At 47.4% G+C, this 14,593-nt stretch overlaps 1 protein-coding gene across 7 annotated transcripts in view; it reads right to left on the bottom strand.

Moving 5' to 3' along the window:
* col11a1a (collagen, type XI, alpha 1a) overlaps positions 1–14,593 on the bottom strand; it is a 490,074-nt gene that overhangs the window by 150,090 nt on the left and 325,391 nt on the right. For all 7 annotated transcript variants that reach the window (XM_087990322.1, XM_087990323.1, XM_087990324.1 and 4 more), the window contains 3 exons: positions 4,406–4,459; positions 3,474–3,581; positions 2,800–2,853 (listed from right to left, as the gene is read on the bottom strand). In XM_087990322.1, the coding sequence (XP_087846448.1) occupies positions 2,800–2,853; positions 3,474–3,581; positions 4,406–4,459 (216 nt within the window). The remainder of the gene's footprint in view (positions 1–2,799; positions 2,854–3,473; positions 3,582–4,405; positions 4,460–14,593) is intronic.

The following is a 14,593-nucleotide window of genomic DNA, read 5'->3' as shown; positions in this document are numbered from 1 at the left end:
GACGAGTCCTCAAATGTCCTTTCTGCCACCGTAATACTGTCCTTGACTAACAATTCTGCACCTCCTCCTCTTTTATCACCTTCTCTGATCTTACTAAAGATTAATCACTGTGGATCCATGGTGAGTTGGTAAGTAAAAAGACAGAGGTTAGTCATGGAGGGGTGTTTTCTGACTGGAGGTCTGTAACCTGTGGTGATCCACAGGGATCAGTGTGGGGACTTCTGCTGTTTGTAATTTATATAAAATATTTGGATGAACATGTCAACTGTCTAATTAGTAAGTTTGCAGAAAGCAGGAGGATTGGTGGAGTTGTGGATAGTGAGGAAGGTTATCAAAGGATACAGCAGGATATAGATACGTTGGGAAAGTTGGGTGGAGAAATGGCTGATGGCGTTTAATCCAGACATGTATGAGGTGAAGAAATTTGGGAGGTCAAATACAGGAGGAAGGTATATAGTAAATAGCAGGACGCTGAGGAACATTGATATCCAGAGGGATCTTGGGATGGAAGTCCATAGCTCCCTGAAAGTGGCAACTCAAGAGGATAAGGTGGTAAAGAAGGCATATGACATACTTGCCTTCATTGGTCAGGGCATTGAGTATAAAAGTTAGCAAATCACATTGTAGTTGTACAAGGCCACATTTGGAGTATTGTGTCCAGTTCTGGTTGCCACACTATAGGAAGGATGTGGAGGCTTTGAAGAGGGTGCAAAAGGAGTTTACTGTCTGGATTGGAGGGTATTCGTTATAAACAGAGATTGGACAAACTTGGATAGTTTTTGTTAGAGTGTCAGAGGCTGAGGGGGCAAGCTGACAGAAGTTTATAAAATTATGGGAGGCATGGATCAGGTGGCTAGTCAGAGTCTTGTAGATAACATTTGTGAAGGTACAGGTAAATTTCTGTCAGATGTGGAAGGCTCCTTTAGGGCCTTGGACGGAGGTGAGGAGTTAGGTGTGGGTGCAGGTTTTGCTTCCTGCGGTGACAGGGAAAGGTGCCGGGAGTGGGGTGTGGGCTGGTGTTGGGAGCGTGGATCTGACAAGGGAGTCGTGGTGGGAATGGCCTCTTCGGAACGCTGATAGGGTTAGGGAGGGAAATATATTTCTGGTGGTGGGGTCTGTTTGCAGGTGAGGGAAGTGGCAGAGGATGGTGTGGTGCATCTGAAGGTTGGTGGGGTAGAAGGTGAGGATAAGGTGGATTCTGTCCTTATCACAGTTGGAGGAGTTGGGTTCGAGGGCGGAGGTGTGGGAAGTGGAGGAGATGCGCTGGAGGGCATTGTCAACTACATGGGAAGCAAAATTGTGATTAGATTAGATTAGATTAGATTAGATTACCTATAGTGTGGAAACAGGTCCTTCGGCCCAACTAGTCCACACCAACCCGCCGAAGAGTAACTCGCCCAGACCCATTTCCCTCTGACTAAAGCACCTAACGCTTTGGGCAATTTAGCATGGCCCATTCACCTGACCTGCACATCTTTGGACTGTGGGAGGAAACTGGAGCACCCGGAGTAAACCCACGCAGACAGTCACCCAAGGCTGGAATCAAACCCAGGTCCCTGGTGCTATGAGGCTGCAGTGCTAACCGATCTTTGAAAAAGGAGGCCATCTGGGATTTTCTATGGTGGAACTGGTCATTCTGGGAACAGATGCAGCGGAGACGGAGTGTTGGGAATAAGGGATGGCGTTTTTACAGGAGGCTGGATGGAAGGAGGTGTGGTCCAGGTAGCTGTGAAAGTCAGTGGGCTTGTCATAGATGTCTGTGATTAGTTAGTTGCCAGAGATGGAGATGGAGAGGTTCAGGAAGGGGAGGTAGGTGTCTGAGATGGTCCAGGTGAATTTGAGGTCAGGGTGGAAGGTCTTTGTGAAGTTGATGAACTGCTCAACCTCCTCCTCGTGGAAGTACGAGGTGACGCCAATACAGTCATCAATGTAGCGGAGGAAGGGCTGGTGTAACTCCAGAAGATGGACTGGTCCACGTACCTGACAAAGAGACAGGCATAGCTGGGGCCCATGCGGGTGCCCATGGCTAACACCTGGGATAAATGTGAATTTCACCAGTTTCCTCATTTCCCCTCCCCCTAACATTATCCCAGTCCCAAGTCTCCAACTCGGCACCGCCCTCTTGACCTGTCCATCACCTTCCCACCTATCCGCTCCACCCTCCTCTCTGACCCATTACCTTCTCCCCCACCTCCATCCACCTATTGCATTCCCAGCTACCCCACCCCACCCCCCCACAACCCCACCCCCCTCCCATTTATCTCTCAGCCCCCGGTCTACAAGTCTCTATTCCTGATGAAGGGCTTCAGCCTGAAACATCGACTCTCCTGCTCTTCGGATGCTGCCTGACCTGCTGTGCTTTCCCAGCATCACTATCTCTGAATGAGCCCAAAACATGAGGTGAGGAAACTCCCCCCTCCACCACCACCACCACAATGCCCCCCAACCTCCCATCCCCCTCCCACTCAGTAGGGCAGAGCTTTGGAACCATCAATCCAAAGTCCCCTGTTCCTCCTGAACTCGCTGTCACCTCCACATATCTCCAGTTGCTCAGATCCTGGAGCCCAACATGAGATTTCTTGTAAAGAGGACTTTCAGTGTCACTAGGAACAGGCTAGAGGAACACCTTCATCACCTGAAGTTACGCCTTGTGGACTGATCCTCCCACTGGGACAGTGAGTTCATATGAAATACTCCAAGATCAAGACACTTTGTGTTTCCATTTGTAACCTCCTTGGAGACAGATCCTGATGTGAGTGAAGGTATATAGAAAGCTGGTTTTATGAAGGAGGGTCTTACCTTTGGACCTTGTCTCCCGGGATATCCAGGTAATCCTGGAACGCCGAGTTTTCCCTGGAAAAGAAATACATTACAAGGATAGGACCACATGCCGAAGGCAAGTGACACTGTTAGAATGAGCAATCATTGAACATATCCCACAAACTAAATACAGCCCTCCAATTGGCTGCTGTCTTTTCCAAAGCCACCCTTAGATGGTACTGCAGGATGGGGCCATTCAGCCCCTCAAAACTACCCCAGATGATAACCAAATCAATATTTAAATCCCTCTAATATTCTCATTTCCATTGCCCTTAACTACCTGATTGACAAAAGTTCATCAATCTCCTTCTTGAACACTTTGATTGGTCCCCAACCTCCTCGTCTCCAGGACATGATGTCAATCCTCAAAAAGTCAATCAAATGAGTTCAGCTTTTGAATGAACAGCCTCCACTGTCTCTCCATAGATTACCCACGATCACACTGGAATATTGATCCCTGGATCACTCTGGAATCTGTCCCTTCAAGCCCAGGCTCTGCAGGGTCTCCTGACCTGGACACGGTGAGGCAGCTGGTCAACACTGAGCTGACCCAATGGCCACATCAGTTCATGACCTTGTCCTTCTGTAGTGAGACCAAGGGACAGTTTCCACAAATCAGGTCCAATCCCTGTCCTCCTTGCTCTGATACTGACCTTCTCTCCAGCAGATCCTGATGATCCAGCATCTCCTGGAGGCCCAGCACGACCTTTCGGCCCCTCAGGTCCATCCTCACCTCGAGGACCCACCAAACCAGTTTCACCCTGTGGCAGAGAGTAGAACACAATCATTTCTGGGCAGAGATACATTCACTTCTGCCCACCAACTATTCCTATGAATTCATTCAAAACATTTCAAACCAGCCAATAAGAATCCGTGGGATAGAGAATCCTACAGTACAGCAGGAGGCAATTCAGCTTTTTCACTCTGTGATGTTCCTGTTCCGGTATTTCTCCAATTCTTTTTTGAACATTATTTTGAATCTGCTCCCACCGCCATTTCAGGCAGAATGTTCCAGTTCACAACTCACTGTGTAAAACAATTCCCCTCCCCTCCCCCTCTGGGGCTCTTCCCGATTCCCTCCAATCTGTCTCCCTTTGCTCCCTCACCTTCCCGCCCCTTGAAATCTCCTAATGCAGGTTCAAAGGTCACAAGGGGAAAGTTCATTTTCCTGAGGACTTCCCAGGAAATCCCACCTCGGTGCCAGAGTCGAGACTGAGCTAGAGACAGGTTCCCATTCCCAATTCCCAATTCCCAGATCATGACGACTGTCAGCTGGATTGTGACCTTCACTTGGAAAGTCACAACATTTCAGTTCCAATCAGTAACAGATCAACTAGGTCTGGAAAGGATCTATTGTAATCGAGGTAATAAATTCAAACACAAAACTGGAGCTATAGGAGGTCCATCATACACTGGGGTTAAATGTAATAACTGAGTGTATAAGGAATAGAGTTGATTCAATGCCAGTTTTAAGCAGAGAGTGAGACCCAAGCTAGTCCCACTGAGAATCTGTCTGTGTTGTGGCTGGGCCAGAGGAACGCAGCACAGAGTGAATACAATGCGAGGCACTGGGAAAGGAGCTTACCCTTTCACCTTTCACACCCATGTCACCTTTAAACCCAGGAAAGCCATCTTCACCCTGAAAAGAGACAGAGAGTGACAAAGATGATTGTAACTACCAGCAAACACTTTCCAATCAGGAGAAAGCAAACATTTCACTTTGACTGAAGGAACTGAGGACACTTAGTGTCAGAAGTTAATTAGTTTGAGAAACTGTGATGTAAAGCACAACAAACATTAGCTCAGAAAAATAAAACAGTAGGTGCCTGTGATTAAATAGACTGGGGCCAGAGAGTTATTTACAACATAGGACGCCACTCACTCTGGCCTCCCCACTGAGGAACACAGTCACTCTCATTCTTATGCTGCATTCCCAAAACCCTGAGTTTATTTCCCTCAACTTCCTTTTGGAATCATTCATCATTTTCATTTGTGAGTGTTCCCCTTCCTCCCAGCACTCATGTTTATATCTGCTCTGAATGGTATCCCTCAGTGAAACCTCAGTCAGGAGCAACTTGCTGGCTTCTCCAGCCCCTTCTCACCGCAACCATCCTGGTCAATACCCTCTACGAGTGAGTCAGTATCACCTCTCTCTCTGCACATCACCTCGTCCCTCACACTCTCGTACCTTCCCCCAGACCGCAGGCTCTCACTCCACCACCACTGACTGCTTCTGGCATCACAATCATCATTGACCATTCCTCTAAGTCTCACATCATTGGCAAATTTTGAAATGTTACTCTGTAATTCACTTAGGTATACAGGTACAACAGTGGTGGCTCCAGCAAGAACCCTGGGGAACACCATTCGTCATCTCCAGTCTGAGAAATAGCTATTTACCACAACCAGCAGGATCTCGCACTCAGACTGGAGTTTCTCTCTCCTCAGACCCGCTGAGATTCTCCAGCAATTTGCCTGTTTGTGTCAGATTCCCAGTATCTGCAGGGTTTTATTTTTATTTGCCACACCTTGCAGCAACAGGATGCCAAGACCTGCTCTCTGTCTCTCTCGGACATTCAGACCATGGAGATGTGGACTTCAGCCTCAGTCTCATTCTCCTCCTCCTGTGGTTTGAATATTCCTCGCTTTCTCTTTTTTCCCACCCATACTGGCTCCAGGCCACCAGGCCAACTCCTCCCGAAAGAAACTGACCAAGCAAATCTGGAAAAAAACACAGTTATCTGGAGGGTTCCTCCCAGTTTTGGAAATAAGCTGCTAACTGGCCAGATTAAACCAGTTCAATCCCCTCAATACTGAGGCAGGGATCCCATAATTTGAATTGTGTTCAGGATCTCAGAGTGAATGAAATCTGTTCGAACTGGCCAATCTGTGCACAGCAAACACCCACTAGCAGGTACGTGAGAGTGAGCAGATGGTCCTTGTGAATTAAGTAAAGAGGTAACATTTGCTGAGGAATGACACACAGAGATCCCACTGTCCCTCAAAGCCTGGCTGTTGGAGTGTTCACATCGATTATCGGGACAACAGAGGAAACCTGTACCATCCAAAACACAAAACAGTCAACAGCACAGACTTCACACAAAGGCTTGTGACAATCAGATAAAAATACAAACCTCAAAAAGGTCACCCCTCAGCCACTGACGCTCCGGGGAAAACAGCCCCAGCCTATTCAGCCTCTCCCTGTAGCTCTAATCCTCCAACCCTGGCAACATCCTTGTAAATCTTTTCTGAACCCTTTCAAGTTTCGCAACATCTTTCCGATAGGAAGGAGACCAGAATTGCCCGCAATATTCCAACAGTGGCCTAACCAATGTCCTGTACAGCCGCAACATGACCTCCCAACTCCTGTACTCAATACTCTGACCAATAAAGGAAAGCATACCAAACACCTCCTTCACTATCCTATCTACCTGCGACTCCACTTTCAAGGAGCTATGAACCTGCACTCCAAGGTCTCTTTGTTCAGCAACACTCCCTCAGACCTTACCATTAAGTGTATAAGTCCTGCTAAGATTTGCTTTCCCAAAATGCAGCACCTCACATTTATCTGAATTAAATTCCATCTGCCACTCCTCAGCCCATTGGCCCATCTGGTCCAGATCCTGTTGTAATCTGAGGGAACCCTCTTCGCTGTCCACTACACCTCCAATTTTAGTGTCGTCTGTAAACTTACTAACTATATTCTATATTTACATCCAGATCATTTATATAAATGACAAAAAGTAGAGGATCCAGCACCGATCCTTGTGGCACTCCACTGGTCACAGGCCTCCAGTCTGAAAAACAACCCTCCACCACGACCCTCTGTCTTCTACCTTTGAGCCAGTTCTCCCAGTATCCAAATGGCTAGTTCTCCCTGGATAGGGTTAACAGACAATGGAGTGGGGAGTCCAAAACTAGAGGGCATAGGTTTAGGGTGAGAGGGGAAAGATGTACAACATTTAAAAGGCATCTGGATGGGTACATGAATAGGAAGGGTTTGGATGGATATGGGCCAAGTGCTGGCAAATGGGAATAGATTAATTTGGGATATCTGGTCAGAATGGATGAGTTGGTCCGAAGAGTCCGTTTCCGTGCTATACATCTCTATGACTCTGTGACTGGATTAGAGAGAGAGAGAAACATCAGCCATGGTCCCTGCTCAGGGTCTCCACCCAGAGGCGGCTACAAGCAAATGTTTATAAATTCAGTTCAAACTGCCTCGTGTCATCCAAAACTCAGAGTCTGGCCTCTAGCCCACACCATGTCCTCTTCACCCAGTATCCTGCGCTCTGCTCACTGACCCACATTAACACTCGGCTGCACAGGCAGCCTGGTTCAGGTAAAGGTGGGCAGATGTGGAGGTGCCCGTGTTGGGCTGGGGTGGTATCCTGTGCATGTTTGATACAGCAGCCCTCCAGCAGTCTGCTCTGAGAGATTTAAGTCATCCTGTTTGACACTCCTTTGTGACCATCTATCTGAACTGGGACTTGAGTTTTTAACTCAGAGATAGGGACACTACCACAGCACCATGATCACAAGATAATAAGATGCAGAAATGCAGAGTAGAAATAGGCCATTCAGCCCATCGAGCCTGGTCTGCTATTCAATAAGTTCATGGCTGATCTGATATTCTTAACTCCACCCTCCTACCTTTTCAATATAACCCTCGATTCCCTTTCTGATTAAAAATCTGGCTCTTTCAGCCTTGAATTTATTTAATGCCACAGCCTCAACAGCCCTCTGTGATAAAGAATTCCACAGATTCCTTCCCATCTGAGAGAAGAAGTGAGATGGAATTTCTGTCTTAAGTGTGCAACCCTAATTTCTGAGACGATGCCCTCTGCTGTGAGGCTTTCCCACAAAAGGGGACGATCCTTTCCACATTCACCCCGGTAAGTGCCCTATGCATCTTGTATGTTACAATGAGGTCACCTCTCGTTTTCCTAAACATCAATGTGCTCAAGCCCTCCTCCTACAGCACTCTGTGCACACCCGGAGCGTCAGGAGAGTGAGCTGTCTGCTTCCCTGATATTTGCTGAATGATGAGGAAAGAAACAGGGAGATTTAAATGCTGGATCTTGTTGTTTATTGGACAGTTGGAGAGAGAAACAGAGTTAACATTTCAAGTCCAGTGACCCTTCAGTGGTGGCGACACTCTGGGACACAGTCAGGAGGGAGTTACTGAACATCTCACATGCCTGTTGTTCTCACTGGACCCAAAACATTGACTCTGCTGTCTCTCCACAGGTGACTGCCAGACCTGCTGAGTTTCACCAGAATTCTCAGTTTTTGCTTGTTTCGGATTTCCAACATCTACAGCTTCTTTTATTTTAGTTTTATTGAAGATATTTGCTTTCACTCCAGGATTTAATTAAACTCCAGTGATGTCAGTCAGACCCATCTCTTAATCACTTGCTTGCCCTGAAGAATGGATGTTAATTGTAATAAATGATTCATCACAGACAGTCAAGAGCTCCACTTTCTCCAGTCCATTCCCTGTTCAGGATCTCACATAATAATATCTGGCAAATAGAATCCCACATCCATCACCTCCCAAGAGTTAGTCTTTCAGAAATGAAGAACTTTTCTGAATGTTTTCACGTCCTTAACTTCCCCAGTAAAATCTGTCTCCTATTCATAGCAGGTAGGAGCAAACAGCACCGAAACATTCTTCAGCAAAAAATCACCCAAACCATCAACAGAAAAGAGCTGATTCCTGGAAACTAGGATCAGGAACAAACCATTCAGCCCTTCAAACCTAGCCTACCATTCCTTATGGCCATGGCCAATCGGGATTTCTGCAGTATGGTGATGCCAACATTCCCACACCTGGGTTAGACCCCGGGGCTACATTCACCGGTTGGAGTCAGAGAGTCTCTCTTTCTCAGAGAAACATCCTGCCCCAGGGAATAGCCAGTAAAACTAAGGCAGGCTCCCCTGGCAATTCCAAACCTCTCAGCCCAGTGTTTGGGATCAGGCCGTGGTGTGGGGTGTCAGTGGGGAAGCAGAGGATGGACCCACACTGGGGGTGGGATTGGAAGGGAGGAGAGGGGCGGAACAGGGAGGGGAGGGGATGAGATGAGAGGGGAGGGGAGGGCCACTGAGTGCTCAGGGACTGTGCTTTGGGCAGGGAGTGAGGAGGCAGGAGGTGGTAACTGATGGGGTGGTTGGGGTGGAGAGAGCCACACCTTGAGGGGGCAGGCTATGGACAGGGGCTCCATTCCCATTGGCTGGTTAAGGGCCTTTGACAGGATGAGGGGTTGGCGGACTGTCCTCCCCCACTCCAGGACAATCTCAGAACAACTGAGGCCAGAGGGAGGGAAGGTCAATGGTCTGTTTCCTTTTGTAAACAGTGTGGATGTGCAGCGTACAGCACAGCACAAGCTTTTGGTGAGACTGATTGCTATAAGTGCCCATTTCTCCAGCCTAGCATTTATAAAGTTTCTCCACTTGACTATGTCTCATCTCATTATCTCACACCAACACAGTCAGCATTGTCTGGGTCAGTCAGAGTTCACAACCAATTCAACCCCTGGACAATCAAACTTCCCAAATCCTCCTGCTCCTCTCACAATTGTACACCATCCTGCACTGACCTTAATTCAATAAATTGAATCCTGAGGTATTTCGCTGGAGTGTGAGAAAGCAAACTGTGCATCAAGCCACAGAAATAAATATCAGAAGCATTGACATGCAGTATGTTCAGAGAGTTCAGGTTTAAGGAGCTTCTTAAAGAGGTGGGGGGGGGGGGGGGGGGGGGGGGGAGGTTGGAGAAAGTGGGAGGGCGCCAAGTTGTTATGGGTGACTTAACTTTCCCAATATTGACTGGAACCGCCTTAGTGCAGATGGTTTGGATGGAGCCGTTTGTGTCGGGTGTGTTCAGGAGGGTTTCCTTACTCAATATGTAGACAGGCCAACGAGGGGAGAGGCCATTTTGGATTTGGTGCTCGGCAATGAGCCAGGACAGGTGTCAGATCTCGCGGTGGGAGGACACTTTGGTGAAAGGGATCACAACTGCCTCACATTTCCCTTGGAGAGGGAAAGGAGCAGTTACCGAGGGAAGATATTTAATTGGGGAAAAGGAAATTATGACGCGATCAGACAGGAGTTGGGTAGTACAGACTGGGAGCAATTGTTCTACAGAAAGGGCACAGCAGACATGTGGAGACAGGTTAAGGAGAAGTTGTTGCGAGTGATGGACAAATTCATTCCTCTGAGTCAGGTAAGAAGGGGGGTAAGATTAAGGAACCTTGGATGACGAGAACAGAGGAACTTTTTGTCAAAAGAAAAAAGGCAGCTTATGTAAGAGGGAGGAAGCAAGGATCTAGCACAGCTTTAGAGGGTTACAGGCTTGCTAGAAAGGAGCTCAGAAATGGACTGAGGAGAGCCAGGAGGGGACACGAAAAAGGCTTGGCAAGACGGATTAGAGAGAAACCAAAGGCTTTTTACTCATATGTGAGGAATAAGAGAATGATCAGGGAGAAGGTAGGGCCGGTCAGGGATAGCGGAGGGAACTTGTGCGTGGAGTCTGAGCAGATAGGGGAAGCCCTAAACGAGATTTTGCTTCGGTTTTCACTGAGGAAAGGGACCTTGTTGTGAATGAAAATTGAGCTGGGATACAGACTTGACCAGATCAAGATTGATGAAGTTGATGTGCTGGAAATTTTGGAAAACATTAAGATTGATAAGTTCCCAGGACCAGACCAGATTTATCCTAGGCTGCTCCAGGAAGTGAGAAAGGAGGTTGCTAAGCCGTTGGTGAGGATATTTGCCACCTCACTCTCCACGGGAGTCGTACCAGAGGATTGGAAGGAGGCGAATGTTGTTCCACTTTTCAAGAAGGGGATAGGAAAATTTCTGACAATTGTGATAGATATAGGACAGGTGTCAGAGGTAGTTTCTTTACTCAGAGAGTAGTAAGGATATGGAATGCTTTGCCTGCAACGGTAGTAGATTCGCCAACTTTAAGTACATTTAAGTCGTCATTGGACAAGCATATGGACGTACATGGAATAGTGTAGGAGGGATGGGCTCCAGATTGGTATGACAGGTCGGCGCAACATCGAGGGCCGAAGGGCCTGTACTGCGCTGTAATGTTCTATGTTCTATTACAGTCTTACGTCTGTAGTGAGCAAGGTTTTGGAAAGAATTCTGAGGGATAGGATTTATGACTATTTGGAAAAGCAAAGTGTGGTTAAAGGCAGTCAGCATGGCTTTGTGAGGGCCAGGTCATGCCTCACAAGTCTTCTTGAGTTCTTTGAGGAGGTGACAAGACAGGTCAATGAAGGTCAAGCAGTGGATGTGGTGTATATGGACTTCTGCAAGACATTTGATAGGGTTCCCCATGGTAGACTCATTCATAAAGTCAGGAAGTATGGGATACAGGGAGATTTGGCTGTCTGGATTCAGAATTGGTTGGCTGACAGAAGTCAGAGAGTGGTTGTAGATGGAAAGTATTCTGCCTGGAGGTCAGTGTTGAGTGGTGTCCCACAGGGCTCTGTACTTGGCCCTTTGCTCTTTGTAGCTTTTATAAATGACTTGGATGAGGAGGTTGAGGGTGGGTTAATAAATTTGAAGATGACACAAAGGTTGGAGGTATCGTTGATAGTATTGCGGGATACTGCAGGCTGCAGCGCAACATAGACAGGTTGCAGAGCTGGGCTGAGAAATGGCAGATGGAGTTCAACCTGGATAAATGCGAAGTGATGCATTTTGGAAGGTCGAACTTAAATGCTGAATATAGGACTAAAGATAGTGAGGGATCTGGGTGTGCAAGTACATAGATCCCTCAAAGCTGCCACCCAAGTAGATAGGGTTGTTAAGAAAGCATATGGTGTTTTGGCTTTCATTAACAGGGTGATCGAGTTTAAGAGCTGTGAGGTTTTGCTGCAGCTCTACAAGTCCCTGGTGAGACCACACTTGGAATATTGTGTCCGGTTCTGGTCGCCCTACTATCGGAAAGATACAGAGGCTTTGGAGAGGGTGCAAAGAAGGTTTACCAGGATGCTGTCTGGACTGGAGGGCTTGCCTTATGAAGAGAGGTTGACTGAGCTCGGATTTTTCTCTCTGGAGAGAAGGAGGAAGAGAGGTGACCTGATCGAGGTATACAAGGTAATGAGCTGCATGGAGAGAGTCAACAGCCAGAGACTTTTCCCCAGGGCAGGATTGACTGGTACGAGGGGTCATAGTTTGAAGATATTAGGAGGAAGGTATAGAGGAGACGTCAGAGGTAGGTTCTTTACACAGAGAGTTGTGAATGCATGTAATGAGTTGCCTGCAGTGGTGGTGGAAGCAGAGTCATTGGGGACACTTAAGCGACTGCTGGACATGCACATGGATAGCTTATCTCTCCATGCTTCAGGCTCACTGCCTTTATTCCTGATGAAGGGCTTTTGCCCGAAACGTCGATTTCAAAGCTCCTTGGATGCTGCCTGAACTGCTGTGCTCTTCCAGCACCACTAATCCAGAATCTGGTTTCTAGCATCTGCAGTCATTGTTTTTATCTCATCTATTTTATTTAAGATTAGGAATAATCCTCGGCACAACATCGTGGGCTGAAGGGCCTGTACTATGCTGTACTTTTCTATGTTCTATGTTCGAAAGAACAAAAAATAACACAGCACTGAAACCAGCCCTCCGTCCCTGCGCTGACACATTTTGCCCTTCCATACTGAAACTGTCTTCACTTACAGGATCCGTATCCCTCTATTCCCTTCCTATTCCTGTATCCATTCAGGTGCTTCTTGAACACTGCTATTGTGTCTGCTTCCATTCCCTCCTCTGGCAGCGGGTTCCAGGCTCTCACCACCCTTTGTGTGAAAAACCTGACCTCACCATGTCTCTTTTAAACTTCCCTCCCCCTCACACCTTGAACCCGAATCCCTGAGTAATTGATCCCTCCATCCTGGGAAAAAGCCTCATGCTATCCACTATATCCATGACATTCACCCCTCAACCTCCTGCGTTCCAGTGAAAACAAACCCAGTCTGTCCAACCTTTCTTCATAACTAAAACTAGACAACATACTCAACAACATCCCAGTAAACCTTTCTGTCCCCTCCCCAAAACATCTACATCCTTCTGGTAGTGTGGTAGCCAGAACTGTACACAATATTCCAAGTGTGGCCTAATTAAAGTTCTATAAAGCTGCAGTATAATTTGCCTATCCTTATACTCAATGTCTCATCCAATGAAGGTAAGCATGTCAAAAGCTTTTTTACTCCCTTATCTACCTGCCCTGTCACCCGACAGGAGGTTTACCTGTGCACCTGCGATACCTACAGCCCTCTGTATGCAATACTCCCAATGGCTCTAATATGATTTCCACCTGTACTTGACCTTCCAAAATGCGTAAGCTGGCAGACACGGGAGAGAGGAGGAGGAGTGGGACGAGGGGGACAGAGAGAGGTTAAGGAAGGAATTGCAGAGCTTGTAGTCCAGACAGCAGAAGCCACGGCCACCAATGTTGGAGGATTTCATTCCAGAAAAGGTGAGGTCAGAATTTGAGCAGAGAACTGGGTGGGTTATGGGCCTGGAGAAGATTGGAGAGACAGAGGCGATGGAGGGATTTGTAAACAAGAATGAAAATTTTAAAATTGATGCGGTTCTTGACCAGATCCAATGGAGGTTAGTGAATACAGGTGAGTATGTCGGGGAGGAATAATCCCTCAGGGACACCAGAGGTAATAGTGCAGGAGGAGGGGCAAGCCAATGTGAGGGATTTTCTGGCTGTGATCAGGAAGATGAGGTTGGAGCCAGGGAGCACTGTCCTATTGAACTGAAGGATGATTCCAAGTAACTGCAGCTTCAGAAATCCTGGCTCCAAAACAGATTTATCCGATTGCTGGCAGCCCTGCCTTCAGATACCTGGATCCCAAACTCAGGAATTCCATTGTTAATGCCCTTCACTCCACACCCCTTTCTCACTCTGTTCCTCTTTCAAACTCACTTTCTGATTGAAGACATTTCGAGTAACACAGCGTGAAAACAGGTCCTTCGGCCCATCCCATCCATGCGGCTAAGTTTCCTAAACTGAACTCTTCCCAATTGCCAGCATCCGGCCCATATCCCTCTAAACCTTCCTATTCATATACCTAGGAGCAGGAAAATCGACGTTTCGGGCAAAAGCCCTTCATCAGGGCCTCTATTCTTGATGAAGGGCTTTTGCCCGAAACATCAATTTTCCTGCTCCTCGGATGCTGCCTGACCTGCTGTGCTTTTCCAGCACCACTCTAATCTAGACTCTGGTTTCCAGCATCCGCAGCCCTTGTTTTTACCTATTCATATACCTAACCAGATGCCTTTTAAATGTTGTAATTGTACCACTTCCCCTGACAGCTCATTCCATAGACACACCACCCTCTGTGTGAAAATGTTACTCCTTTTAAATATTTCCTGTCTCACCCTAAACCTATACCCTCTAGTTTTGGACTTCTGTAAACCCACCTCATGGACCAAGCTTTCTCATTGGACCTCTCTTTCTGGGGCTGAGCACAATATTTTCTTTTGGAATTGCTCCTGAGCCTCAGTACACGTCAATGCTTGGAAGGTATTCTGTCACATGGTGTCATGGTGGCTCACAGTGCCAGGGACCTGGGTTCGATCCCAGTCTTGGGTGACTGTTGACTTGTGGGTGCTCCTGTTTCATCCCACAGTCCAAAGATGTGCAGGTTAGGTGGATTGGCATGGAGAATGCAGGGATACAGGGGGGATGGGCTGCTTGTTGGAGGGTCAGCATGGACTCGATGGGCTGAATGACCTACTTTCACAC

The sequence above is a fragment of the Chiloscyllium plagiosum genome, unplaced genomic scaffold (assembly GCF_037043375.1).
Source record: "Chiloscyllium plagiosum isolate Xiang-an unplaced genomic scaffold, Cpla_swu_hap1 HiC_scaffold_9, whole genome shotgun sequence".
Taxonomy (NCBI): Eukaryota; Metazoa; Chordata; class Chondrichthyes; order Orectolobiformes; family Hemiscylliidae; genus Chiloscyllium; species Chiloscyllium plagiosum.
The sequence above is the reverse complement of the archived record's forward strand: the minus strand, read 5'-3'. Positions and strand labels throughout refer to the sequence as shown.